Raw genomic sequence first — 27,990 nt, 5'->3', positions numbered from 1 at the left:
TGACTTTTCAAGTGAAATCTTAAATAACTCAATATATTTGATGTTGATGGAATGCGACTCTTCGACATCAGATCGAGACGGAGGTGATTACATTAGTACTATGTACTAATGTGCTTAGATTTCAAATCAGAAATAAATTGAAAAAAATCATTTTTAAACCAGGGAAAACTGAAAATTGAAAAGAAACCCGAAACTAGAAACAAAAACAATACCAAAATGGTCCCATGCTATGAGAAGTTACACTTTCATCTCCAGGATCTCCAGGCCTTGCACATTTTACTTCCAAGATACTTGGCAGCTTTAACACCGCCTACAGCCAATACACCAGATACCGCCTGTCTTGCACTTGAAACCATCACCTTTCGCCTCAGAACCCTCTGCATGCAATCCGCTACCTCTTTTCTCGACTGGATCAACACTTGGTTTCTGCCTGTGACTCTACCTTTTTGAAAGAGACAAATGTTTTAGGATCATGTGATGTCAGTTCACAGTAACAGTACAGTGATCAAACGAAACTGTACCAGGTCCACTCAAACTTCTCTTCTCCCCAAGCCTTAACCCCAATGTGTTCCACACCGTCGTTGGTAATGATGAAACTAAGTACTCGGTTGCTGATAACCCACAATCCTGTTTTACAAGGTATGTTTAGTAAACATAAACCATCTGAATGTATATAACATTTTTACTGTTTACCTCTATTTTTACAACCATAGCGAAGTAACAATCTAACACAGCTACTAATTTTCAACAAACCTGGGAAATATTTGCTTGATCATCTCCACGTGGTGAGAATTGCAACAACTCTTTTGTTTTGTACTGTTCAAGACAAGGTCGGTACATTGACTGGAACAACGGGAACTGCCCTCGAACTATTTTGTTAACCTGCGGAAGGTGAAACGTCACATTGTAGCATGAGTCAACTAGTAGTAATAAGTAGTGAAATGATAAAATTCTATGTTGACAACTGAATGTATACAGTTTAGTCTTAGAATTAATAGAATATTTCTAGCGTTATCTGTAAAGCAAACATGATATTTCAACACATTTACAACATAATAATTATAAAGCAAGCATAAAGTAAGCCAATGCTATTAAGAATTAAAAGTTACACTTATTTTGCTACAACCTAAGCAGGTTAACTTATAGTTATGTACCTTATCTCTGTCCTCTGCAAAAAGCATACGCAAATCACCCATATATGAAAGGCTACATATTTTAGCATACAAGTCAACCTGCACACATTAAAGGTAACCGTAAGTTCAAAAATTACAGGGGCGCAGTATAAAAATGAAGACAACCTCAGTAAACTTGGGTGGCAGAAGGAGGAGGGCTGCAGATACTGCAGACCTCAGATTAACAGAGTTAAGCTGTTGAACATCCAGGGAATCCACTAGTATATTAACCTGAACGACAAAATTTAAATTCCTTAGAGAGAACGGGGAAAAACCCAACTGGACCATCCATTTTCACTGCTCAAATTAAGGCTATATAGAGAGAGCGAAGGAGCAGCTCTTTGAATCTATACAATTCAATTTAGACAAAAAGTCACGATTCCAATTAAATACATCTCTTAATCGTGAATTAATAATCCTAATTTACATGATTGGAAGTAGTGAAAAATAGAAATCAGGATAAATTATCTCTAAAGAACGCTTATGTCTTATGAACATGTGATTCTCTTAAGAAGCCAGAACGAATCATAAGGTACATCTACATCTGACGCTTTAATTCTCACTATTTTTAGTACTTGTATTTCACCCATTCATGAAAAATCCTTGCGAAATATTTGTTTATCCGTTTTTAAGGAGGGTTAGATCAGTTAGATGTCTAAGGAGGAAAATATATTATCTGAGTTTCTGACAAGCAAATTATTCCCTGAAAATATAAGAATAGTAGTTATTTTTCAAAATACTAGTTCCTAGGATACACAAACCGGCTTTTGCAAACGGCCACTGAGGTAGAATGTCTTCCAATATTGTATGTCCTGTATCAAATCATGCATCCTTGCAACCCCATATTTAAGCATCTGTACAAAATTCATAGCAGTGAGGTTTAGTATGTACAGATTAAAAAAAACCATAAGCTTTTTGAGGTTGGAAATCAAAATAATTTTTTTTTCCCATTCAAATACCTTATCGTTCCACATAACGTAAGGATTAAAATGTACTCCAACACCAATTGCATCTGCAACTTTAGTAACCTAATCAAATCAATTAGAGAAGTAACCACCAGGACAGAGATAGAAGGAAATTCAGAACCGAGAACCGCATTACCAGTTTCCCCCCTCCAAGGTACACCATCCATGAGGCATAGTGGTCTTTGTTTAATCGAATATTCTGGGTTGCAGGATGAATAAAATAAGTTAGTAAAATAAGGCATTCCCAAATCATGTTATAAAGCACAATAAAACTGTAAGGACTTCTTCAGATTGTACCTTTTCGTGCCATTTTTGAGGATCAGATACGCCAAGAATAAGGTCAACCATTTTTGACTGCCGATCCAAAGTTTTAATCCAAATTAAAAAAAAAAAAAAAAAAAAATTGCAGTTACAAGTATGAAATAGTATATGTATAGAGAAAAGGAAGGGAAACCCAAATAAAACCTTATCGTGATTATTTGGATGCAGAGTCGAACCATATATGCAGCAGAACTCTACCGGAGGAAGTTCTTTGAGGAAAGCAATAAGCTCCGTGTTTTCCTTATTCTTCATGGTGTCTCCGTCTTCCCGCCTATACATGTTTGTATACAAGGTCATAACACAAGCTAGCAATGCTAGTAATTGAGATAGGTATTACAAAACAAATATGGTTGAGAACGTCTTAAGCATAGAAATCAAATTTTACTTCGGAAATCATAATAAACTCCTATAACTCAGCATAATACTGAAATTAATTTCTAGACAAAATCCATTGAATAATTAATGGGATAGTAAAGGTAATGTATCCAGCACATTCACTTGAACACAGATTAATATGTAAAAAAGTACATATTTGAGTTGAATATACATATCTCACCCGAACTCTCACTTCAAAGTTCAAAGCCAAGGAGCAGGCCGGAAAAAGAAAAAGAAAAAGAGAGGTATTTGCCTTAACTACGTTTAAAATAGGCCTGTCTGAGTCTATGTTTATACGCAAAACCCATGCAGCACTCAAAGGGGAATTTCGTCAAACAGTTGGATGGCAAATTCAGAACTTCAGCAGATAACCCCCCACATTATCGAAGAGATCAGCGTCAATAGAAGAATTGCAGCAAGCATTTTGTCAAACTAACACGCATACACACTCAAGACAAAAAAAAAGAAAAAGAAAAAAAAAAGAGGTGGATGTTAAAGTGAAACAAAGAGTGTGAGTGTAAGAATCCAGCCTCCTTTGGGCAGTTGAATGTTCTTCAGGTGGAACCGTGTTCATAAGAGATGGAAAGAAAACAAGAGTGAAGCAAGATGGGAAGAGCCGTGGGGTACATTGGCGAGTGGAAATAATAGGATAGGTGGCGATCTCTCTGGCGAGCGGTGGTTATGACGGAGGGGATCGTTGTCGTATTGTCGAAACAAAAAACGGTTTATATCATTTTCGTAACATAAATGAAGGATGGCGGAAATTTCTTTTTCGAACTCAAACTATATTGACTACTTTTTCTTTTCTTTTTCAAAATTGCCTATTTTTCTTTTTGATTTTCTATAAAAGTATTAAGTAAAGGTACTTACTTTGTTAAACACACCAAAAGAAATAATATAAAATTATTTTCTAAGTTAGATATCTCAAATTGAACTTTTTAACTTTTTTAAGGAAACTCTACACTGACTTACCGATTCTAACGTATAAACTCCAGGTTTACTAATCTAATTCAGTGGGCCAAACATGATGACAATTCTTTCAAAACTGTTGTACTTTAGAAATCAACTGTAGTTAACATTTCCCAAGGTCTTCAAAAATCAGCAAGCCAGCCATGAAGTTGAACTTTCATGTTCTTTTGTTAGCCATTTCACATTTCACATTTCACATTTCACTCTCCTCAATTTCTTGCCAACTTTGTTAATGCTTCATCCACTTGGATGCATGATTTCAATCAAGATTGTCCTTGTATGTAAATTAACAATACATTTTTTTTTTCTCTTTCTTTATAAGTAGAGAAGCCTCATCATAGCATATGACTTTGGAGGCCCATATCTTAAGTTTTTAACATAACAAATCAGTTATTCTGAAGCCACTCTCGAGCAGCCACCAGATCAGGAAGCACCACTGCCCCAGATTTCCTCCATTCCTCAGCATCTGATGTCTTAAATCTATCCAACAACAGACCATGCATTCCCACACTCTTTGCAGGAATATAATCTTTTCGCAAGCTGTCTCCAATGTGGAGAGCTTCTTCAGGTGCTATATTTCCAGCTCTCTCAATCGCAATCTCGTAGATTCTAGGATCTGGTTTCTCCACACCCTCAAGACCTGAGAATACACCAAAGTCCCATTCCGATCCCTGAACAGTCATTAAGCACAATATGCATCCATCAGCAAATCTTTCTAGTGTATTCAGGAAGAGTAAAACTCTTAAACTCAAAAGAGTACCCCTACCCACTACTCAGTGTTGTACTTGTACAAAATATACTAATATCAGAGGGAAAGATTCTAAGATCATTTGTAAACCACAGAAATATATTAGGGCCAAATGCGTTCACGTCTATCTTATCACATCGTTAGTCCTTCAAATGAAAATGGTAACGGCATTGAAAATTCTAAAAGTACTTATAAAACCACTTAAAAGGACTTTCCAAAGCACCTTATTAATGCCATTTTCAAGAGTGCTTTGAATTTTACATAAAAATATATTTTTGAGGAATTGTCTCCATCCCATCGTAGGACCAAAATCTAAATTTACAGTAAACACAAAAAAGAAGAAAAAGAAAGGCATACCTGATTCAAGCCTAAGGCAGGAAGGATCACATCCTGGTACCGGTACTCTGCATTACTAACAATGCCAACCATAAGACCTTGCTCACGCACCCATCTAAGGAATGGTTGGGAATCCTCAAACACCTTATAAGGAGCAGATGAACCAAAGGATGCATATATACGTCTAAACACCTTCTCAAAAGTCTCTTCATCATAATCATATCCAGCCTATTGGTAAAATAAAACAAGATTTTTCACGTCATAAAAATTTCCCAGTGATACGCAAATTGTAGTCTGCAGGTTTTTTCAATTCTGTGCCAGCAATTAATGTTTCTTTCTCTCATTCAACATATGATATAACAACAGGTTTGACTCAAACCGTCTATGCCTTAAAACAAGGGGGGGGGGGGGGGGGGGGGGGGAGGAGGGGGGAATTCTGACAAATGTGATCGCTTGAAGAGAAAGTGAAGAGAAAATGCTTACAAATGTAACTGCTTGAAGAGAATGCGGGAGAAAAATTCTAACAAACCGTGATTGCTATGAATCTAGTACTATTAACTACATGCTATGCAAAAAATCAATATTGATATTTGATGAGTACAATGGCGGATGGAACTTTTATTGATGGGGCTTTATAGATTAATAAAAACAATCTGAACAGAAATGCAAGGAGTGAGACTTCGGGCTAGGAGACATTAACACTAAGCTAACTTTTGGAATTGGTATTAATTTAGTGTCTTATGTATATGTAATCTAAGAAGCACCAGCACTCATAAGATGACCAAGTATCGGTATTGGGCAAATTTCTGACCGACACACCCCCGACACGGCAAGAGAAAAAAGACCCATAGAAACGGCACATTAGTCCCGCCCAATAGCAATAATTATTAGGTTTATTTTTTAAAAATTCTCTTAAAACGAAAAAGTTTCAGGCACTCCACCCTCTCTTCTCCAATTCTCCCCACCAGGCCACCAACCCAATCTGCCCTAACCATCTCACCGGTCACCGTTGCCGCCCATCACTCTTGACGGTCGCGTGAACTTGTCCAAGGAGAGTTAACATCATCTTTATTTTAGAAAAAAAAAATTATGGCTATAAACTTGTTATTTTGATGTTTTTAATTGGAATCCTTGTTATGTAATATGTTTATATGCATAACATATATTTATTCTTTTTTTTACTAAAAATTGACGTTTCGTGTCCTATATTTTTTTTCTTCCAAAAAATGGCGTTTCACCATGTCGCGTGTCAGTATCTGTGCTTCCTAGTATGCAATACAGAGAGCATAAAGTTGAGGGGTTTAGGGTCCCCTGAGCCTATACTAAATCCGTCAGTAGATGAGTATATCTGTGAATCTACATGTCATGCATGTATGTCTAGACAGCCATATCAATTTCTTACCCTGATAAAGGAATCTCTAACGCAGGTTTTCCACCAAATGATGTTAGGCATTTTTGCTGCATATCCAAAACATGGGTAGTTTTTTGCCATCTCCTTGTAAGCGAACTTAAAGCCCTCATGCACACGCCTGTAATCAGGGCATGGCAACCCCACGGATTTGGCTGCCATGCAATAGTAATCACCTAGTTCCCCTTTGTAAGCTAACAATGTACCAGTAACATCTATGGTGATACAGCGCAATTTTGACAAGAGCGACATTTTAATTAAGAAAACGTTGCAGGCTCAAATTGAATGATATCAACGATCGCTGGTAATGGAATTTTATCTGGCCCAGCTAACAACAGACTCCAACCAAGCAGCCAGATACTGCATTAACCAATAAGCCCTGCATTTAAGTAAATGAAAATCTTAGGTTATCGATACACAACAGCTGTTCAAGCGGACAAAAAGCACCATCTTAAGTGATAAGAAATAAGGAAAGATATAATTTGACCGATAGGCAAATAAATGACAAGTATATATATCTATGCTGCGAGTCAATTGTAATTTTCTTAAACTCCAATACCAGGTAGTTTGTGAATCTCCTCTTTGATCTTCATGCACAACTTAAAGTATCTCCAAGTATTCTCTTTAATCAACCAACAAAACGATATTTTAAGGTTCCTACTGTAGCTTACTAGTTAGTTTCTATTTGCTTACCTGCATGGCACTGAACTTGCTGGGCGGTGTTACAAAAAACTAAAGTACTGAGCCTTTAAACTTCTTGGTGCCGACATCAGTGACCATTAATTTAGAGCAGTTTAACTGAGAATGAAAAACTCCAAGTCTTGTGTAAATTATTAATCCTTAGTTTTCAATTTCATTTCACTTTTTAAGAACTTTCTATTTACTCCCTACTTTGTCAATGTATCTCAACACAGTCCTATAAAGGTTCATAACAGTCAAAGTACCCATTTTTACTACTTTTCCTCTTTTCCCTGACCATTATTTGAACAAATCAAAATAAGAAAGGACAGAGTTAGAGACAGTGAAAAAGACCAAATGTGAGAGACATTGAGGCAATAAGAGAGAGAGGCTGAATAAGTGCGAGCAACAGAGGGATCTTCGAAGATCGAGAGGTTAGAGAGATGGAAGGAAAGAGTTCAATCGATCGAAGAAAGGAGATGAGTTTCGGGTAGCAGGTAAAAATTTAAAAGTATTTCATTTTTTTTAACACACAAAGATAGGCAAAACCAACCATCTTATTTTTCAATTCATATCAAATTACACGTCAAGGATTCAATTGAAGAAATTTAAAAGGTTAATGTAGAAAGAACAGGAACAAAATTGAAAAACCACACACGATACTTTATGATATATTTAGCCAAAAATACGGGGAGATATCGAGAAAGAGAAAGTTGCAGAAACAGAGTGAACAAAGGTTCTGTTAATCAATGAACACGAAGGGCATGTTAGCTTCACTTCAGAGCTACAAACAGAGTCGAGAACACACCGTGAAGCATCAAAATGTTCTTCATCGACTTATAATCTTCTTCATGAAAACGATCAGAAATGTGAAAAAAATCAAAGTTTGACTTTCTTCAGAAAATTAAACAAGCAAAAAACAACATTCAGATCACTAGAATGACAGACAATGTTGCAATGATTTGTCAGTCTGATTGATCAAACGAATACAAATAATATTTCCCAATAGAAGGAGAAAGAGAAAGCTCGGATTCAGTCAAGAACATGGAGAAGAGCTCGATATCAAAATCACAGCATTTCATAACAACAGAAGATTACAGGGTATGAATAAAATGGTCGGAAAACATACCGAGAAGCCAAAGGGATGAAAATTTTGCAATGGTCGATGTAAATCACAATGTAATCGGAAGGAAAAAAACTTCAGCAGGACGCTGGTTGAATTGATGACGAAGAAGGCAAGGCGAGAGAGAAAGATAGATATATGTACATATATATAATGAGATTTAAGGTATGAAAAGGTATGGATACTTCTTATAAAGTGGAGGGAGCTTGATTTCGCATAGCTTTTGTCCCATGTTTGAGAAAACCAATGGCTGAACTCTCCATGTAAACTTCTGTTCGCCATTTCCGTTTCTTCGCCTTTCCTCCTCCGTATTTACCATTATGCCCATTTAACCTAACAATCCGTTTTCATGTCTTCAACTTCATACATACTATTGCCATATTCAGTCTAAAATTAATTGTAATTGGACGAAGAATATTCCATAGAATTTCCCCCCTAAAGTTACCTTTGAAAATGTCTTGATTTCAAATCTTTTCCGAATATGAGTTAGGTTTATAAAATTCAATTTTCTTTTTTTAGTCAGTGATTAGAGATCGTCTTTATCTTAATCTTCTACCTATGTTAGCCCTAATTTCTCATTTCAGCGAGGCAGTAACATAGTAAAAATATAATTATATTTCACAAATACTGTAAAGGTTGAGTATTTGAAGCTCGGATTCTTACAAAACTTTAAATTGTTGCACGTGAATTCACAATTTTAACAACATTGTTACAATTAAAAGGGAATCAAGAGAAAAGAAACAGGTCATTGATTTTCTGAAAGAAAGAAGAAAAGCATTAAATAAAACGCAGTCACTTCTTTAATTATCCTATGGTTTGAAATAATTATATAAATAAACTTCGTGTGTTTTGAAAATTTGAATTGAAAATTGGTGTAAGGAATAAAATGGGGAGTTATTATGAAGAAGAAATAAAGAAAGTAGAAAGGGGTGTTGGCAGCAATAAAGGGAGAAATTGGATTGGAGGTGTTGAAAGGAAACTGTGGACTCAGCCCACCGGTATTCATTATTTTACCTCTTTGGGAACAATGAATGAAATACCACTCTGGTTTTACCGCTGTCCCTCTGGTTTTCCATTTTATCCACCTCTACCATCCATCGAAACTCAACTTTTCACATTTCTTTTTTATTCTACTACTACACTATCCAATATTAACAACCAATTGTACAAAAACCCAGATGCCTGTCTCAAAATAAATAATTACATTGGACAAATATTTCCAATCTCAGGACGAAGAAACGAAAGAACATCTAAAGAGAACCAACCTTTAAAATGTGCATCATTATGAAGATACTACATATTTACAAGTATGATATCTAAAGTGTCAACTGCTTTTGGAAGGTAGAAAGTAACGAGCGATGGTGGAACCTCGATTTGCTGTATTGGATCGTTTGTGAGGCCTAAGCCAAGACCATAGTTCTTTCTGAATTTCAGGTGGCAACTCTTCGATTACTGAAATGTCAATTTCGTCAACTTTATAATTCCATATTTCACCTCCTTGTGCCCCATGATCAGACAATCTTAATTCACTACTGTGACCATCTGGCACTATATAAATAAAGTCGGTATATTTCTTTATTTGATTAAAAGCGGATAAAAGAAGGCAAAATATTTGAAAAATACCTGCAGATGGCGAGTTATCTTGCATGCTTTCAGCAACTTCCTGATTCCTTGATGCGGAAGAGAGATCAGGCTTAAAGAATCTCAAGATTGAAGCCGTGCCCTGGCATCACCACATGTTGAGGGATTAGAACAACAAATCTTCAAAATGTGATAACTCTAATCAGATAAATAAGAACCTTTTGCATACAAAAACAATGTTTTCTTTCAAAATGCAAATGTACAAAGATCGACCTTTTTTTTTACCAAAGAATATTTATGTATCCAACTGGCACCCATTAAAAATCAACCATTATGCTCTTGAATTCCATAGGGCGGCCAAACAATTGTAAATAATTTCGTCGATCCGTTGAATTCTTTTACTCCCATGCTTTATCAAAATCTCTCCACGGCAACGAAATCAAAATGAAATAGAAAAATAAATACATTGAAACCTTGTCTTTTGATTTGTTCCTTTTCATACACAGCGGAGATGTAATTCTAGTGTTCTTGGACTTCTGCTCTTCTATTGGAATTATTTGAAACTCGCTTTCATTTGAGCCCGAACAGAACTTGCTTACTGTAAAACTAGCCTGTATTAAGATTAGAACCGGAAGGAAAGGAAAATACTTTGGAGTAAACGAATTAAATACCTGTGACAACAGGCAATTGGGTTGTTTCTAGGACAATACCATCTTTCTCCAACTCTTTGGAAGAACAAGACCTATCCTGAAATCAAAGAAAATTAGAAATAAGAAATGCCCTTTCACTAAAATTACTTTTCAATCAATCTTGAGAACTATTATCGAAACATAGGATTTAGCAAGCAGAAAAGATGAACCACGGAAGCGCTCAGCAACTCATCATTCAATCTTGTAGCAATTAAAATATGCTCATTACAATTTATCTGAGTACATACAAAACTGCTCAACACAATTTGCAAACAGGAAAAGTGGTCATATATACTTCATTTGCAGTTATACCTAGTCTTTCATAATATCTTTAATTGGTTCACAGAAACTAAGAAAGGGCAACCTTGGAGTTGGAGGACCTAAAAGTAGAACTTGAAAATTATTGATTTCAAACAGTCAAGCTACCACAACATTTAAAGATCATATTGAAAACAACTTGATATGGAAGTTGTAGAATATGTTACAAGAACACAGATTTAGCAAAAGAATTATTGATTATCCCATACCATGACTTCATCTTTCCATGAACCCCTTTCACCCTCCTCTTCATCCAAATTGCATCTATGTGTAGCTTTCTCCTCCTTTTCTTCTCCAGTGGATTTATCAAAAGCCTCACATAAGTCCACTGAATAGTCTGTACAACCTAAACGATCATGCTCGTCCTCAATCTTCATTTCTTCTCCAGTACGTTCATCATGAGCTTCATTTGAATCCATCACTGAATAATTCGTACAACCTAAGTGACCAGGAAGTTCTCGTTAATTATAATAACATGAGGCACAAAATTGATGGAAACATATTTTAACTCTTGAACCTGAATGTAAAGCAGTTTCTTGTATATCATTATCCTGGGGTTGCTCAGATGACGTGCAAGATGAATGCTGGACATGCAGGTATTTTGTAATTGAACACATTCCCTACCACAAGCATAAGGCTGCACGTTCAGATTAAAAGAAAGATAGCCCCAATGTACAGAACTGATTAATCACTACGAGAGTCGAGTGGTTCCCACACACATCAACTAGTATAGTTCAACAGTAGATTCTGGCCGTAAAAACAGTATGAGTTAAGATGCTAAAACATTTAAACAATCATCAGTGAAGTTTCCTATCAAAGTCAGACAGAAAACTTGGGAAGTTCTTTGGGCCAAAAGCGCAGCATCTTGTACTGAAAAAATAATAAAATAAAATAAACATTCTTTACAATGTTTCTCGATGGATAAGGATATATATATGTATAGATATGTTTAGATATGTCATATGGAATATCTGGGAGTTAAATACTTAAGAATTGAATGTCTAGGGTATATGATGAGTGTCCGTATTTGCATATGAAAAATAATTAATATGAGAGTTAAATATCTGTGTTGTTTTGCCAGTTTTGCTCATATCAAGAATAATTTAAATTAGGTTGATGCTATTTTGTTACCATTTTAGCCATGCGTTAAAATTAGCCAATATTGTTAGTGAAGTTTATTTGTATTGAATTGGATAAAGTAATAATAACTATAATTTCCCTTTAACAACGCATAATGTGAAAATCCTTCCAAACTTCATAGAGCTAAGGCTAACAAAAACTAATCTTTTTTAGAAAAGTTAACCATAAACTATCACTAGAGACTAATTTATGATCTATTTGAAAGTATGAAACTAAATTTAACGGTCCCAAGACCAAGATAGTTTATTAACCTTTAAATTATCCTTTTCATAAAAAATTTTAAAAAATAATTAACAGATTCTGTTTAAATATATTTTTTAATTAATTAAAATATTTATATTATATAATTAATAATAATACAAATCACTTGAAATTAGTTGACGAGTGTTTTCTCTCTCCTATTCATTTTCAAAGAAAAATGTTCCATCTTCAAGAAGGACAATAAAATCTCATGTTTCATGGAGTATTTTTATCCTTGGGTAATAATTACCCAGGTTTTATAAAGTAAACATCTATGAAACAATTATGATTTCTTTTATATTTTTGCCAAAACTAATTCCAAAACATGTGAAACAAACAGCCTTTAGTGATCAAACATAACCAGACCACAGAATTAGTTGCCAGGTATGCTCAAACTTACAGATGGTATGGTCATAATTTTACTTGCTGAGACAGAAAGAGAAGTTATTCTCCATCCATTGTTTGAATCTCCCAGGATGTTAGCTCTGTAAGAACCTAAATAATCCCGCAGTCCAGCCTTAAATAAGTTTAATGCATCTTCCTGAATTTTAGCAGCACCATATCTCAAGGGACAAGACTTGGATGGGAACTTTTTATGTGAATCTGAGTCACTCAACTGCATCACCAAGAATAATCAAACTTCAGTACATAGTGAGCAGCAATCCATCCTGTTAATACTTGATTCATGCCGTGGGACAGAATCTCACAGCATGTCAAAGGACAAAAAACATACCCTGTATGCAGTAGCATGAAATGTAAGGGTGTGAGCCATCCGCCTATTCTGATCTAAATCAGAACTAAGACGCTCGCTCAGTTCTTCAGAAAGTTCAGTTAGCCAGTGCTGAACCTGCAGAAGGGGGAATGATGATGGGAACTCTGTGATGACGGGAAAATAGATCTCACTGGTGTCCATTGCCCTTGATAAAGAAAATGAAATGAAATGAAAAACTGATAGACAAACTTACTGAAGCAATAGTCCTCAGAGCTTGGGGCCCAGGAAAACTCTTCCCAGAACCATGGCTATTGGGAAGAAGGCGACATTGTACTTCTTCCCCACTGCTTCCTCTAGCAATATTCCATAACCAAGTACTGAACAAAAGAAAAAAGTAAAGTTATTATTTTCAAGAAAAAATGAAAAAGTAAAATTCTTTTATTACGAGCCTCTAATTGTAGTTCACTGTTTAGGGTTTAGGGACAAGACTTCCCTCAATCCCCCCTCCCCCACGAAAAAAGAAATAACAAACAAACAAACAAAAGTGATTTTCAAAAAGAGATAAGAGACATTACCCGTTGTCTACTGTTTTCTGCTATCTATTAATTGTAGTTTTCTGAGCTTTTGCTCCAGTCTTTTTTAGGGATGTTTTTAAGTATTTATTTTGTCTTTGTTTTGCAAGGTTTTGTGTAGGATTCAGTCCCTTTGGTCTGTTCTTATGTTGTAGTGTGGCTTATTTTATTTTTGATCGGCAGTCACCTCTTGGTTTCTTTTTTATTTGGATTATTTGGTGGATCTGATGAGACTGCTAAGAGGATGTCAACCTAGTTGAAATGCCTGGGTACACCTTCCGATCCTTGTGCCTCCCAATTCTTGTATAACTTTCTTGTACTTTGAGCATTAGTCTCACTTCATTTCTTTTACTAATATATAATACAGAGACTTGTCTCCTTTTCAAAGAAAAAAGATCAAACATTGAATTCAGTTATCAAATACCCAGTATTGATGCCATAACGTTCTTGTAGCTTCTGCTCTGGAAATTTCAATAGATCTCCAACAGTGTTCACACCAAGGTCACTTTCTAAAGAACTCCCAAGCTTTCCACCTAGTTGTTTCCTGCCACAAAATTTCAAAATTGACGCAGATAAATTAAATGTAAACATAACGTTAGTATGTGATATGACATATGGAGACTGACATTTTTTTTATTGGCAGCGAATCAAGCAATCCTTTCACACAGGAGAGGGGCACAACAGTTTGTTGGGCAGGTTTATTCATGGCACTAGCAAGTTTAGCCAGCATCTGCTCACAATCTCATATATAATTAAAAATATATTTATCAGTAGAAAAAAAAAGTATTGCATAAAAGATAGGATTCAGTGTGAACAAACAAATTCATCCTACCTTATTATGAGCAATTCCAGCAGAACAAGTAAACTCGGTCTCTTTCAACACTTGCATCCTTAATTCAGCAACAATGAGAGTTCCACAGGCTAACAGCTTATCACGATAATCTGAATCACACTTTGTAAGCCACTTCCTGACACATTCTTGGCCATCACTTTGTTCCTGACTTAAAACCAATTTCAATATTGAATATAACATAGTAGCTGATGAACAGGCCAGTGCATAGCTAATATTACCAACATTATGGAGTAGATATAATTTCTTAGAATTTTATTGATACAAATGGAAAAAGAAAACGATAGTGTAGCAAGCTAAAAGGAAGAGGGAAAAAAGATATGCATGCAAGAAATAGTTATTAGAGTCTTAGAGATTCCCCTTCAGTTTATGGTGGTTTATTCACAGAAGACGTTGAGAGCAGAGTTTTCAATGGAGAAATCTTTTGGAAAAATACGTGTTTAATAGAAACAAGGGATCAGTTTCCTTTTTCAAAATGAAGGTTCTCAAAGTCATGGACATAACATAGGCAACATTCTCAAAGAGCAGAAAGTGAAGGTGTTCCAAAACTGTTTTCCAAAAACTGAAAAGGAGGAACCACCACCCACAAAAAAAACTAACTCCACAATCATGGAACGACTATAGTTACAAGAGAATTTCCAACTAAAACACAACCAAGAAGCAGTGTATTGTACATGAAGTGGAAGTATCCCTGATACAAATTCTATGATTTTGATTGATCACGTATTTGTGCCAAATAAGGCTCTTTTTGTAACATTTTTGTTAGTTATAAGCCTTGGTCAAAATGATAGTGCAAATTGGCGCCTAAAAATTTACATGTTTTAGGTCACTACATATTTAAGTCATGACTTAAGCAGGAGATCAAAGAATGAAGAAATCTAAGAGATTGTATTTGACCTCTTGATCAAGACCTAAGACATGTGATTTAAGAGCCTCGACATCAATAGCCTCCATGCTCTCTGGAGGAGTTTCAACTAACATTGCTTCAGCAGCATCAGTAAGGTCAAGATATACTTCATCAATTGATGCTCTCTCACACCTTCCCTTCTTTGAAAGAACACGAACAACCTACAATTTTAATAATTTTCCATCATCAAATGTTAACATTCCTTGTTAACAGAGAAGACTTAATGCCCAAACTGGACTACAGACCTCTGAACCTGCATCCCGATATGTCTTGAGGTCTGCTTTACCACGCGCTACAGGAACCTGAATTAGCTGAATTTGAGGGCAGACTTTCTTTGCCTCATCACCTCGCATTGATCTGAAGCTTGTCAGATTTTTTAAGAGAATAAAATATAACTCAGAGGAAGAAGGGTCTATACCTCTTCACACCAAACTTGCGTGCCTCGTAGCCAACAGCAATCAAGCCACCACCTTTCCATGAGTTATATTGAACCACAGCAGTAGGTAAGCCCCTTAAGCACGGCTGCTTCCGTTGCTCAACTGCAGAAATATCAATTAACAAAACGCTTGAGAGAAAGAAACGATTTTGCAACCAACCATAAAAACATGTTGTCTAGCGTGATAACAGAAATAAAGTATGAAAAGCATAACGTGACAGACAAATTTTTTCATAAACTTTTCTGATCATACAATACTAATTTCCACAAGAGTGGATGAGGAAATCTACAGATCCATGATACTAATGCTAACCTTTGCGCCCAAAGGAATACGTGAACCCCACTAACACCTCATCACAAGCTATGCAGCAGCAATCTAAATTTTCTTGTCATATAAATCCTTATCAAGAATCTTAACGCTCAAACCAAAATTGGATACCATCACACTTGTGGGCTTAAAAATTCGTAGAAGACCAACAAGTGAAAACCAATATTAGTAATGAGAAAATGACATTACAGAGATTCAAACACAGGACCCCTCACTGACACCTTACTAAATCACAAGACTCGAGAACTTTAGCTAATTGGTTAAAATAAATGTAATATTAAATCGATACTTCAATAATAACCAATGTGTTCTAGATGGAAATTTTGCATTTCATTTTACAAAGAGCAATTTCAGACTGTGCTTCGAAGTTGGTCTTCTTGAAGCCTTAAAACAAAATTAGGAACTTCGAAGTCCCCTCACGCAGGAATTCAAAGTTGATGGTAGTTTCGAAAGATTGCATTGGAGCGGGAAAGTAGAAATTAAAAGGAATATCTCAAAATAGCTTCCAGAATGGAAGCGTAGCAAGTTGTGAAAGAGAATCGGAACCTTGAACGTAGAAGCAGTCCATATCTACGTGAGCGATGATTCTGACATCTGATGATTCCGGCTTCGCTACCGGCATCTCTAACCAATACCCAGGTCCAGAGCAAAAGTATAAGCCAATTCCAACGCGGTCGGAGCACCACACTGGTGAGAGGAAGGGAATGAGTAATGTCCTTCTTCTTCTTCAACTAGTATCGAGGAATGTTCAGCAGTTAGCATGCAGATAGCAGAAGTATCGATTGAGTACTAATTGGTTTGACGAACATCGACGAACTCTGAATTGAAACAACGAGACAGAAAATTGGATGAAGGGACTACTCGAACACCCATAAACCGATAAACAAAACCCGAAGCGGAATTTGTAAAAAGAAGATCGTAATTTGCAAAATTATAAATCTCCACCACTTTTATTTCCCCGTTCGTGCGAAATTGATCCAATTGGCGCCATTTTCTTTTTCCATCCCAAGTTTTAGTTCAATTAGCAAATAAACAAGGATAGTTGCCAAAACAATTTTTGAAAAATTATAAATATAATAAAATAATAAAGTTTGTGCTAGATCATGTTGTAAATATGGACAATTTTTTTTTTTTTTTTGTTTTTTGATAGGGCTCATAAATTTATTGGGACAAACACAGGTTTATATGGAGTCATTAACCCACGAGTTCTTCTTTTACCCACCAGTTTTAAACTGAAAAAAAAAAATGAATGAAAATGTCGATCCTCTACTATGTTCAGGTTTATTATATATTTTATACCCTAAATTTTGAATGTAGTTTCAGTTTAGTGATGAGTGTTTAGGCTACCAAGTGTCGGAGAAGTGATGGGTAAGAGTTGCTAATTTTGAAGTTTCTCGACAACTATGATCCACGACATATAGAAACTTCAATAATGATTACCATTGGAGTTAAAATGTTTCCGATAGTGAGTCAAACAACCCCTAAGTTATAAACTGTTTTACTTTATGTATGAGCTTTGAGTTCAATTTTAATTTGGTAAATGATTACAAAAATTACACTCTTATCCTTGGAGTATTGAATTTTGTTTATATATATAACGGAAATAAGAGCAAAAGATGGTTAAATGTGCACATGTATTTACAGGCAGAGTTAGAAATAGAGAAACAAAGGGCTACCTCATATGGATATACACCAAAATGCAGGAGGATCCCAGAAATAGAATTCCTATGACACCCCAACCACACTATTAACTATTAAGATACAAAAACTCAATCAACTATGCTCAAATACTTTGAAAATTTCCTGCATATTTTAGGTGTGGTCTAGATAGAAAAAATCACAATACATCTAAACATTTGATACAAGTATGTTGGAGGAGTCTGCTCACAAGGCTCTCGGACTCGGGAATGAGTGAATATGTCAGGCTGTTCCAAAAATGAAATGTCACCGACTCTTCCAAGATTTTCTTCAGTAAGCACTCATGTTCAGCCTTTTCGGTTGCACCCACTGGTACAGCAAAGTATCTATTTGCAATATCGTTGATTGCACAAGAACGAAAAGTTAAATCATCTAAACTGAAATAAGCAAAGTTCCACAACAGATGGTTCAAGTAATTAAATCAAAGTTCCACAACAGATAGTTCAACTTATTAGATTGCATAACATGTTTAGAGAAAGAACAGATTAAGTGCCTATTTGAATAACTTTGCTTTGATTCCAAAATGTCCCCAAGAAAGCAACTAGGTGCCTAAGGAGTTGAATCCGATCTCCACGACTAATATCAAATTGTCGAATCATGGCAGCTGGGCTGTAAGATTTTCAAGAAAATAACTACATGAACGGTGGAGGCCTGGGGAAAAAGTAAACCTCCTTCAACACTTCTCGCATTACCCAATAGGCCACCTGGGGCCTATTGACAGTGTGGGAGAAAGCAAAAGAAAAATGAGTGATTGATGTCACAAAAGAGCCTTCTACTTCTACAGACGCCAGAAAAACAGCAGAGAAAGAAGTTCAAAAGAAAAACAGGGGTGGGTGAGATTATTATAGATAAATGTTCATTTCTAATTTATGCTATGAAGATATGGAATAGACAGACCTCACGTGTTAATTTGCAGACGGAGAGAACTCACACAAACGGGAAGAGGGAAGTTTCAATGTAAGAAGTGCCCTCCAAAACAATGTGAAAGTCATTTTTTATCCAACAGCCATTCCTCTAATTCCACCTTCCAGAGCAAAATGTTGTGGGCTATCCTTTAGTATGTTAGGTCGGAAACAGAGTATTTTCGTCGAGAAGGAGAATTTCTGGATTGTACTTCGAAATTCTGTTATCTTTGTAGCCTTTCTTTGTACAAGATTCTAAAGGGTTTTATTAGATTGTTCTCCTTTCTAATTCCCTCACGTGAGAAGTCTGCCTCCAATCGTAAATATGCATGTGAGGAAGGGTAAAAAACCTATTACTATAAATAGGTAAGTAAGGAGTGGAAAGGAAAAGGCATAGTGTTCGGAATAAAGAAAACTCAACCCTCTCGAATTGGCTGACACTTTCGTAGGCTGATCAGCCAATTCTGGCTTACAGTTTGCTAAAAAAATGCATATCAATCCAATCACTGTTTTGGCAATTCCTTGAAAGTATTCGTACATTTTATCTTTTAACTAAAATGTGACTTTGTGTGTGTGTGTGTGTGAATAATGTCAGACTCAGAAGTCAGGATGCTAATAATATGTAGATTCGTATATAAGGATAAGATGCACGAGCAAATTTAATCCGAAATTACCTAGTGATATTTTGTGAAGCAATGGGAAAAAATGCAAAAGATGGCTGCACAGTCAACTCAAACTGTTCTGCAGGCACTTCGCTGGAAAACCTGTTTGCAACTCTTGTCAAGAGCTCAGCCCCATTCCATCTAAAGCTTCTATCATCATAAGTTGAGTAGTATTCTTTCATACACTCCATTATAAAGGGGCTGCAGAAAAGTAGAACTTATAACTCAACAAAAGAATCCAAGGTAATCAGATTAGTAAGACAAATGTGGTCACCGTGTACCGCTCAGTGATTAGTGAAGTGTTTGACAACGTGGAGAAACACTTGACAGTTCCCCCAACCTATCAAATACATTTTCTTTATAAAGGAACCTATCAAATACTTTTACAAGATAGTTGCTGGAAGTAAATACAGAAGAATCTAAATTTTTAATGAACAAAACTGTACAGATAACCTGACAACAATTATATACAACGAAAACATTAGTCAATATATTAACTATCATTGTTAGTGCTGCTTTAATATTGCTGTTATTGTCAACTTGGTCAAATGACAAGGATAAAGAGGAAAAAAAAGTTGCACATTCATGCAGCCCCAGCAGGTTTGCTAGGATATCAACGAATACATTTATAATTTCTCTCCCATGTTCTAAACCACCTCTAGTCTGTCCTTGGGGACCATCAAAACGCTGGGGCACGTTTGGTCACCTGCCTACAATTTTGAAAAAAGTTATTTTGTGACTTTTAGAGTTCCACAACGTATGTTATATTTCAGGGCCTCTGTTCATATACATTGTGGGAGTTTTATCTAAACCCTCCATAGTTCAAAAGCTTAGAAGACATTTATTTTCTACAGGAAATTTATTTCAATTTTGTGTCGATCTCTCGATCTTTTAACTTTTTGTATGTTGGAGGAGGGGCTTTTGCATCAAGGGCAATGTGTTTTGGTATGCAAGCTTCTTTGCAAGTTTATTTGGCTTGAGAGAAACAATGGAATTAAAAGAAAGCTCAAGAGTCCCGATGAGGAGGTTTTGTGGCCGTTAGCCTCTAGACCTTTTTGTAATTATGATATCGGCAGTTTTATAGGATTGAAGTCTTTCTTTTCCTATTTTTTTCAGTGAAGGTCGAACTTCATTTTTTATTGGGACTTGATACTTTATGCCTTTTATATCCTTTCATTTTTCTCAATGTAAACGGGGTTTCTTACTCTTTTTTTTTTTCTCTCCTTTTTTTCTACATCATAAAATGTTTTTTCCCTTCCAGAAACATGTTCATTCAAGTTAGACTAGTCAAAAGATGTTATCAGCCATTATGTTTTCAGAAAAGAAAATTTCGTTCTGTTTAAATAAAATAGACGATTCCTAAGCTGAATATGAATTTTCTGAGAACCAATACCCGTTTTTAAACTGCCACATACCTGTGCATTCTAAATGCCATGACTGCCCCATTCAAAGAACTTCCAGCAAGCTGATCCTCCATCCCAACAGAATTGTGAAGCGAGGATAGAGGTTTCAAGACTACAATGTCAGAATCAAGATAGATTCCACCATACCTGAAGAATGAAACAAATTTGTAATGTAGTTAATCAGAAAAATCAAATACACCATCAAAACTCCGTACAAAATTCAGACATGCCTTTGCCATAATAAGATGATTACATTTAAATGTCACTAAAATTTACTCAAGTAGTTCTTGGCCCTATTTCCCGGAGAAATTGTCTTCTAAACATTATGATCCAACCTAGCAGGCATTAATCCCAGGTACCGCACCCTCTTTAATGCACAAAAATATACACACATATAAAACCCTCATAAACATGTAGATTTTCACAAAAGGAAATTGGATGATGGTAGTGAGTTTGCCTTTTCTTGTTGAGGGTTACAAGTAGAAGAGCACCTCTAATTATGACCTAATAACATTGACAAATGGCTTCGTCCCTTCGGGGACATCCGATCAAATTGAAACAATATATAGAAGATTAACATGGCACCTGCAAATGGATGACATGCATAAATTGAGAAATGGTCCAAACTTTTTAACATTGACAATTGGCTTCATGTAAAGAAACCTATAAAAGAAGAATGTGGACATAGCATCTCCTTGCCTACCTCTTTTTGTAGCTCTTATCCTAACATGAAATCAATTTTTTTTACATATTTGTGAGCCTAGAATCAGAAATAAGCACATATATTTAGCCCTTAAGAATGATAAATATTATACAATATTAAGTAATTGACTCTTGTGCAGCCTTCAAAATGAAATATCGTCTAGTAATATTTGGAATAAGGATCTCCCCTAATGTTTTTCTAGCCCCTTGTCATTTGGCAAGAAACAAAAAGACGACGCACAAACCATGTTGTACAGTTGAAAAGTTGCATTCATAAATATCTTAATAGAAAAAATGAAAATTTAGAGATAGTGAGAGAAGGTTTACTTGTATAAAGCAGCCAAACGTACAAGCTCACTGTAGTGAGTGGAATAGAACTCCGTCTTTTTCCATTCAAACCAGATGGAAGCAAATTTATGGGTTGGTGTATCCTTCAGTAATTCATCAAGATTTGGCATAGCAACCGCAACTTTGTAACTGTTGAACAAAAATTGCAGTTAATCACAAAAATAAAATATGTGTGAATTTGCAAGACTTTCATATGATAATTACCCATTTTTCACAAAGTTATCTTTGAAGAAATCAAGCTCAATTGTCTCCGAGAAAATAACAACACATGCATTTTGATGATGCAAGAACACACTCTCTAGCCCACGTTGATGCCGAACCCCGAACATCCAAGGAGGTGAGTTCCAAACCATAAAAACTCTCATTTCGCACTTATTTTTCTTGAAGAATGCATCCATAAAACGAGAAAATGACAGATGCGGATGTAGGCCAGGATAATAACCCCATCTCTTGCCATCTGCATATACACTAGTCAAAGTATGAGGCACAGCCTTTGGTTTAAATCCTGCACCCTTAGTAAGTACCGGCTTATCCCCTACATCAGCTTTTTCTGTGCGTCTTTCTCCACTCTTCTCGTTCTTAGTACTCCTAGATATTGAAGTTCTATAGCCACTAAAACGGGAACTCGAATCTTCATCAAAATTGATAACTTTCTTCCTCGAAAGGTTATTCCGAGTGCGTTCATCTGAAGTCCCAATCTCATTTACAGTTTTCTTACCATTGTCCATGAAGTTTATATCAGTCTGACCACTTAGGCTCCCGCTCTTCTTGATGCTTGCATGCATACTGCCATTTTCTACTTCCGTATTAAAGACCTTCCGTGTAACACCCAATGGCTTGTTAACAAGAAACGGAGCTCTTTTAAATTCGTTGATCCACCACTTCTGAACAATTCGATCACCTCTAGTTAGAGAGGCCACACCCAAACCATCCGGATCTTGCAAAAGGGGATTGTTCAGTGGATTGAGGACTTCCCAGTTGGACTTAAACATCCTATCCCTCCGCAAAAAGTCGCCCTTTTTATCAAACCAGTCTCCCCACCCATCTCTCAAGGGCGAAACTCTTCCACCCACCTTCAACAAAAGCGCGTCCTCGATCCCAGTCATTTCACTTGCTTTCCTCCTCACCTCTTCATCAACCGGTACATCATCAGAGCCAAACGCAGATTTACTGCGATCCACTTCACCTAATCCGATAGGAAAACCAGAAGTGTCATCAGACCAATCTTCGATGGAACGTTTGTTATCAAAGACCTTCCTAATAGCCCCACTAACATGGTCAAAATAAAATCCAGAAACCCTGACCTGATCAGATTGATCTTCATCCTCTCCCAAATCCTCATCGCCGGAAGCCCTAGATTGGAGGTCCTCATCCACAAAATCGAGCTCATCGATCTTGTCCTCGTCGGTGGTAGTAGTTCCCAAAACAATGTCGCTATCATCATCTGAATCAGAGACGAGAATGTTGCCTAGAGATTTAGGATACATGTGAGGAGAGTGAGTGTGTGACTGAGAGCGAGAGAGGCGAGTGTACAGAAGGGAGACTGAAAATAGAAGCAGCAAAGCGGCGGCGAAGGCGCAAAAGCAGGCGCCATAGGAACCGCGACGCCGTGTATGAAGGTTCCGCAGCATTCTATTTTAGAGATAGAAAATGCAGAAGAAGGGAGACGACATTGGCCGGAGGGAAGAAAGAGAGAGAGAAGTTCAATGGCGGGTTAACGATGATCTGAGTTCGCGCACCAAAATCCTACAACTTTACTTACAGATACAACCTACCAAACGAATTGTAACGGACCGTTCCACTTCTAAAAATTTACCCCTAAAACTATTCTGGCCTGATTTTACCCTACCCACGTGGCCTGAGTACATTTTGCCACGTCGTTTTCATTTTTTATTCTTTCACGGATAGATTTTTATTTAAGAAATCATTTTTCTTTCTTATAAACTCATATTAAAATTACTTTAAATAGCAACGTGTAAGAGACATTGAAATAGATATAACGAGGGAAAATATTGTTTTGGAATATAAACATTAGAAATAATAAAATACCATTAAATGAAAATTTTAAAAGAAAAAAAAAAGTGAAAGGATAAGAGCAAGGAAAAGTTGGGTGCATTCCAAATTTCCAAATAGCACTAAACTTTACTTCTTCTAATTTTATAATAGTCGTATAGCCATCTCCTATATGCACCTTTTCTCTTTAGACGAAGTTCTTTTTACAATTTCGGCAAAATTCTCGTGTTTTTTTTTTCCTACAAAGTTTTGAGTACATTGAAGTTTAGTATTAATTAATGGGCACAGGGATATTTGTTATCACACCATTATTGAGGCTTTTTTTTTAATCACATAGAATAAGATAAATATTAATATTAACCCCAAAAAAAAGTCCAAATATTCGATCAGATTAGTTTCATTCAGTCAATAAACATGCATCCCCATATCCCAACTAGAAACACATCCATCAAATCAATTGGATCACTTTCTCTTTAAGATCTGGAAATTTATAGTTCAAACTTTAGGAGTGGGGATGGCTTCAAAGTAAGATTTCTCCTCATACCATGAATGAAGGAGATACTCATGAGTATGAGAAGCTACTTTTCTTGGCTAACGCTTCGAACATTTGCCTAAAGAGAAAGAAGAAGATTTCTAAAGGTGTAGGAGGGATTCTGGAAGGAGGTAGGTCCCGGTCCATCTCAACGAATCAACTATTACCAGATATTTTATAAAATTGTCCCTTTTGCAATTTTTTGCTTGCTCTTTTGTTTTGGTCTTGTGCTCCATTGCTTTGCTTCTTAATTTCATCCATCTCAAGGAAACCAGTCTACAATTTAAATAAAAACAATATATGATATACATTCTTTATGTAGAAATTTAAAATCTTGAACAGCAATAGCTGTCTAATTAACATCAGTTGCACAGTAGCATGATCATAGAGAATATACAGAAAACAAGGGGGAGACAGCATTGTTACTTCCAAAGAACAATAAATTCGTGTTAGAGATAAATATTCTACAAGTAACCATCCCTTCTGTCCTGATCCTCAGCTTCCTTATTAGCAACTTCAACAGATTTGAACCAAAGGAATGCCTGTCTCGAGAAATTAGATAGAGAGCCTTGTAAGTAGAATTCGTATTTTTGCAAAGGTATTGTCATTCTTCTTATTACTTCCTTTGCAGTTGACACAAAATACAGTTCCTTATGTGCAGAGTTTCTAGCTAAGAATTGATGCAACTCATAGAAGAGCGCACCAAGTCTCATTTTTCCATTTTTACAATCATCCCCCTCTCCCCAAACAAAAGAACACAGAAAGATGGAAACTCCGTACTTATGCTCGTTAGAGACACACCAAAGGTCATGTTTATGATTTCATGCTATGAAAATATGTGATAATCCCTTCACAAATGTCAAAACTTGGAGATAGAGGAACTTACAGCAGTGGGAATGCCAGTAAGTGCGAAAAACCCAAGCAATGGAGCATACAATATGCTGTCTGAATTTATAATTCCAAAGACAGGCTTCTGGTTCACGTACTCAAATACGGAACCTATCTGCAATTTTGGAAGTCATTCCAACAAACATACAAACGGCTTCAATTAGGATTAGTATCCACAGCACCAAAACTGATCATACATTGTTGAAGAAATAAATTAATTACATACAATCACCTCAACCGCTTTACTGCATTAAGATGATTTTTTAATCATGTTGAGGTATAGATATAATTAAATTACACAGTAAAACTTTAGTTTTCTTCTTTCTTTTTTTTATATAACAAGAGTTGAAGTTAATTGGTAACTTAATAAGACATGAGAGTAAAAGGTCTTATGTTCAAACTCTATTTGCTCTCCAATAAATATGGATTTTCAATTGTTGAATGGGAATCTCCTAGAAGGTAAGAGAAGTGAAGTGCTAAAGTACTGGTATAATTTAGTTTATCATAACCTTTAGGTTGATTGCCAATTTAACACATCGCTCTCCTAATTCTGAATATTAACAAATATGACAGAGGCTAAAGGAACAACTAGAGACTGCTATCAAACAAATGGTTCCCAAATAGGCCACAGTTTTCCAAGAAGTTGACATATATTTCCAAAAAAACAAAAAGGCTCCTTCTATTCACAATCCAGTCTGCAAAAGCCGTGAATGGATTCTTTTGACCATAGTCAGTAGGGATTTAACAGGAGTAAATCAAATTACAACGCTACAAGTTAAAATTCTAACGATGTTGTTTTCTCCTTATTTCATGTAACGATTGTGTTAACAAGAGATAATGGCGTCGTTTGCTTCTATTAAATTCTGAGCAAACTGGAAGCACAGCAGCAGTTACCATAAAAAAAACTATAAAAAATCCCAAAAAATAAAAACTGTAGTTAAAGGGAAACTTACAGCAGCAATTGCAGTGATAGATGAGGCAAGCAAGTAAACATAGAAAGGGACCTGAAATCCCTGTTGGGTTCCAATTTCCTTGCCTTCTTCCTTTGCCCAAGGTGGAGGCTCCTCTGAATCCAATTTGGCCCAAGAAGGAATTGTTTCTTCAGACTCGCTTGATTTTGCAGAACCTTCAGTAACAGCAAAGACTGTAAGCTTGCGATAGCCATTGTTTCTCCTTCCAAAAGACCGTAAATGTCCGAGAGCCATGCGTTTCAAATCCATCCTCCCGTAATTACAAACTAGACTTGGATTGCAATAAGACAACAGCGTTGCAGACATCACTCCCAATTATTCTTTAAACCCCTTCAATCTTCTTTTTCTGTAAAAACAGAGTTTGGTAATGAAAATTCACTCCACATGAAACACTTACGTATAACATCACCGCTAAACACCTAACAAAAGTGGCAAAGTTATAGCAACAGTTAATATCAACTATTGATCCTTGTTTCCGCAGAAATAAGTACTTTCGTTTTCCTTCATACGCGATTAAATGTCGACGAAGAAAGATAAGAGAGTGGAGGAAACGTACTGGTACGGGATGAACTTTGCTGTGGAGAGATGAGTGAGGTGAGAAGCCCCTGCGAGCGTAGGGCTTTTCCGGCCTCAGTTAAACTACCGGCGGAGATGGGAGAGAGGGCTGGATCGAGCGGTCGGTTTTGGAGGGAGATAATACTGAGGATAACGAATGGCACGAAATTAAAATTAAGGAATTTATTCTTTTAAAAAATAAAACAAACCTTAAAATACCATTTTGGTGTATTACTTTAATTTTAGTTCAGTTCTTTTACTGAGTTTTAAATTTAGTTCTTTTAGGTTACTTTTTATTGAACTTTGTTAAATGATCATATGATAATTTTCAGGTAAAGATATATAACATTGAATATATTTTTTTAAAATGATCAGAAGTTAGCCTACAAGGTTGAAAAATAAATAAATAACAAACTAAAGTTGATTGTTAGCTGGAAACCAAAAATGGTGACTTCATGTTTGTTGAGGATGATCAAAAGTGGATAGTGATTATCTTTTGATGGTCGCACAACCTGAATGATTACACGGGTGATCTGAATGATTCGTACGAATTAAGGAGACTAATCACTAAATACTTAAAATTAATTTTTCTAAAGAGTTTTAAATGTATTTTACACCTTGTTTTATAAACGAGTTTTTTTTTTTCAAAAACCATTTGTTGTAGTTGTCAAGCTCGTTGTTATTTTTTAAAACTTTTTTTTTTATATTTAGTTATTTGAAAATGGAGTTCAAGCACAACCTGATTAGTTTTACCAAAACCAAACGAAGTTGTTGTTGGTTGGTCATTTGATATAAACTTTACTAATTGTCGATAGTAATCAATCTAGAAAATTGATCGACTTGACTTGTTGGTTAACATAAAAACTAACTTTAAGATATTGGTTGCATGTTCGTGACCTACTCCAACAAGCTCTCACACTCACGCTTGTAGCCATATTTAAAACATTGTTCTCAATGCAATTACTTGGTGATAAGGTCACGCGAGAACTTGCCCTACTTTAAATGTTTGAAAAGGATATAGACAAACATGTATGCGAAAGTTTAAAGAATACACGTAAATGAAATAGATCAATAAAGTATCAAACGTATTCTAGCTGTTATGTGAGGTAAAAAAAAGGTTAGTGTTCATTGTCTTATAATTTAAACTATCATCAGGTAGGGCAACAAGAATTTGACACGTTCATATAAATAACCTACTAAAGTTTGTCAAACCAATGATGAGTTGAAAGTGATGTGTTGGATAACTTTAATGTAATAAAGATGGTAGATAAGATAATTGTTTTAAAACACGAGTATGAGAAGAATAAACAAAAATCGAACCATGAAGCATGAAACAACGAGAGAGAGGGAGTTAGATTGAAAGTCGTTGAAACATTACGAGTCTTATATTACAATCGGTCTCAAAACGCTCAATTCATATACGAGTCTTAAATTACACTACAATACAA

The 27,990-nt window shown here is 35.9% G+C and overlaps 5 protein-coding genes and 1 non-coding gene across 13 annotated transcripts; 1 reads left to right on the top strand and 5 right to left on the bottom strand.

Annotated features, from left to right (window-relative positions):
• Positions 1-4: 4 nt before the first annotated feature.
• Positions 5-3,944, bottom strand: LOC101202974 (phosphatidate cytidylyltransferase, mitochondrial). Of its 6 annotated transcripts, none has more exons than XM_031887894.1 (11): positions 3,087-3,728; positions 2,603-2,729; positions 2,435-2,491; positions 2,274-2,336; positions 2,132-2,200; positions 1,934-2,026; positions 1,299-1,403; positions 1,155-1,232; positions 754-882; positions 522-627; positions 5-442 (listed from the first exon to the last, which is right to left on the bottom strand). In XM_031887894.1, the coding sequence occupies exons 2-11, from the start codon at positions 2,708-2,710 to the stop codon at positions 246-248; spliced, it is 1,005 nt and encodes a 334-aa protein (XP_031743754.1). In that variant the 5' UTR covers positions 2,711-2,729; positions 3,087-3,728; the 3' UTR covers positions 5-245. The 6 variants fall into 6 exon arrangements, with proteins under 6 accessions (XP_031743754.1, XP_031743753.1, XP_031743756.1 ...); XM_031887893.1 differs by having other exon boundaries at positions 3,015-3,726; XM_031887895.1 differs by lacking the exon at positions 3,087-3,728 and adding an exon at positions 3,806-3,944 and having other exon boundaries at positions 13-442.
• A 2-nt stretch (positions 3,945-3,946) lies between these two features.
• On the bottom strand, positions 3,947-8,427 carry LOC101203207 (haloacid dehalogenase-like hydrolase domain-containing protein 3). The gene is made up of 4 exons (XM_004134480.3): positions 8,102-8,427; positions 6,289-6,673; positions 4,908-5,114; positions 3,947-4,473 (listed from the first exon to the last, which is right to left on the bottom strand). The coding sequence occupies exons 2-4, from the start codon at positions 6,544-6,546 to the stop codon at positions 4,189-4,191; spliced, it is 750 nt and encodes a 249-aa protein (XP_004134528.1). The 5' UTR covers positions 6,547-6,673; positions 8,102-8,427; the 3' UTR covers positions 3,947-4,188.
• Positions 8,428-9,063: 636 nt separating this feature from the next.
• Positions 9,064-16,834, bottom strand: LOC101207217 (DNA polymerase eta). The gene is made up of 16 exons (XM_011660055.2): positions 16,415-16,834; positions 15,523-15,643; positions 15,350-15,461; positions 15,095-15,265; positions 14,180-14,344; positions 13,974-14,077; positions 13,772-13,891; positions 13,029-13,152; positions 12,797-12,910; positions 12,464-12,679; positions 11,201-11,303; positions 10,893-11,122; positions 10,348-10,423; positions 10,150-10,274; positions 9,719-9,818; positions 9,064-9,643 (listed from the first exon to the last, which is right to left on the bottom strand). The coding sequence occupies exons 1-16, from the start codon at positions 16,488-16,490 to the stop codon at positions 9,420-9,422; spliced, it is 2,181 nt and encodes a 726-aa protein (XP_011658357.1). The 5' UTR covers positions 16,491-16,834; the 3' UTR covers positions 9,064-9,419.
• Positions 16,835-17,435: 601 nt separating this feature from the next.
• Positions 17,436-23,442, bottom strand: LOC116404656 (uncharacterized protein At4g19900-like). Its single transcript, XM_031887887.1, has 5 exons — positions 21,788-23,442; positions 21,563-21,712; positions 20,546-20,680; positions 19,143-19,331; positions 17,436-17,892 (listed from the first exon to the last, which is right to left on the bottom strand). The coding sequence occupies exons 1-5, from the start codon at positions 23,212-23,214 to the stop codon at positions 17,706-17,708; spliced, it is 2,088 nt and encodes a 695-aa protein (XP_031743747.1). The 5' UTR covers positions 23,215-23,442; the 3' UTR covers positions 17,436-17,705.
• On the top strand, positions 21,062-21,164 carry LOC116404820. Its single transcript, XR_004217924.1, has one exon. It is a non-coding gene; the product is annotated as a U6 spliceosomal RNA (small nuclear RNA).
• Positions 23,443-23,914: 472 nt separating the features above from the next.
• Positions 23,915-26,725, bottom strand: LOC116401609. 3 transcript variants are annotated; one of them, XM_031887899.1, is made up of 4 exons: positions 26,544-26,725; positions 25,970-26,333; positions 25,015-25,131; positions 23,915-24,404 (listed from the first exon to the last, which is right to left on the bottom strand). In XM_031887899.1, exons 2-4 carry the CDS (start codon positions 26,291-26,293, stop codon positions 24,285-24,287), a joined length of 561 nt encoding a protein of 186 aa, XP_031743759.1. In that variant the 5' UTR covers positions 26,294-26,333; positions 26,544-26,725; the 3' UTR covers positions 23,915-24,284. The 3 variants fall into 3 exon arrangements, with proteins under 3 accessions (XP_031743759.1, XP_031743760.1, XP_031743761.1); XM_031887900.1 differs by having other exon boundaries at positions 25,970-26,406; positions 26,544-26,716; XM_031887901.1 differs by having other exon boundaries at positions 24,041-24,670.
• Positions 26,726-27,990: the final 1,265 nt, after the last annotated feature.

This window comes from Cucumis sativus, chromosome 6 (assembly GCF_000004075.3).
Source record: "Cucumis sativus cultivar 9930 chromosome 6, Cucumber_9930_V3, whole genome shotgun sequence".
In the NCBI taxonomy this organism is placed as follows: Eukaryota; Viridiplantae; Streptophyta; class Magnoliopsida; order Cucurbitales; family Cucurbitaceae; genus Cucumis; species Cucumis sativus.
The sequence above is the reverse complement of the archived record's forward strand: the minus strand, read 5'-3'. Positions and strand labels throughout refer to the sequence as shown.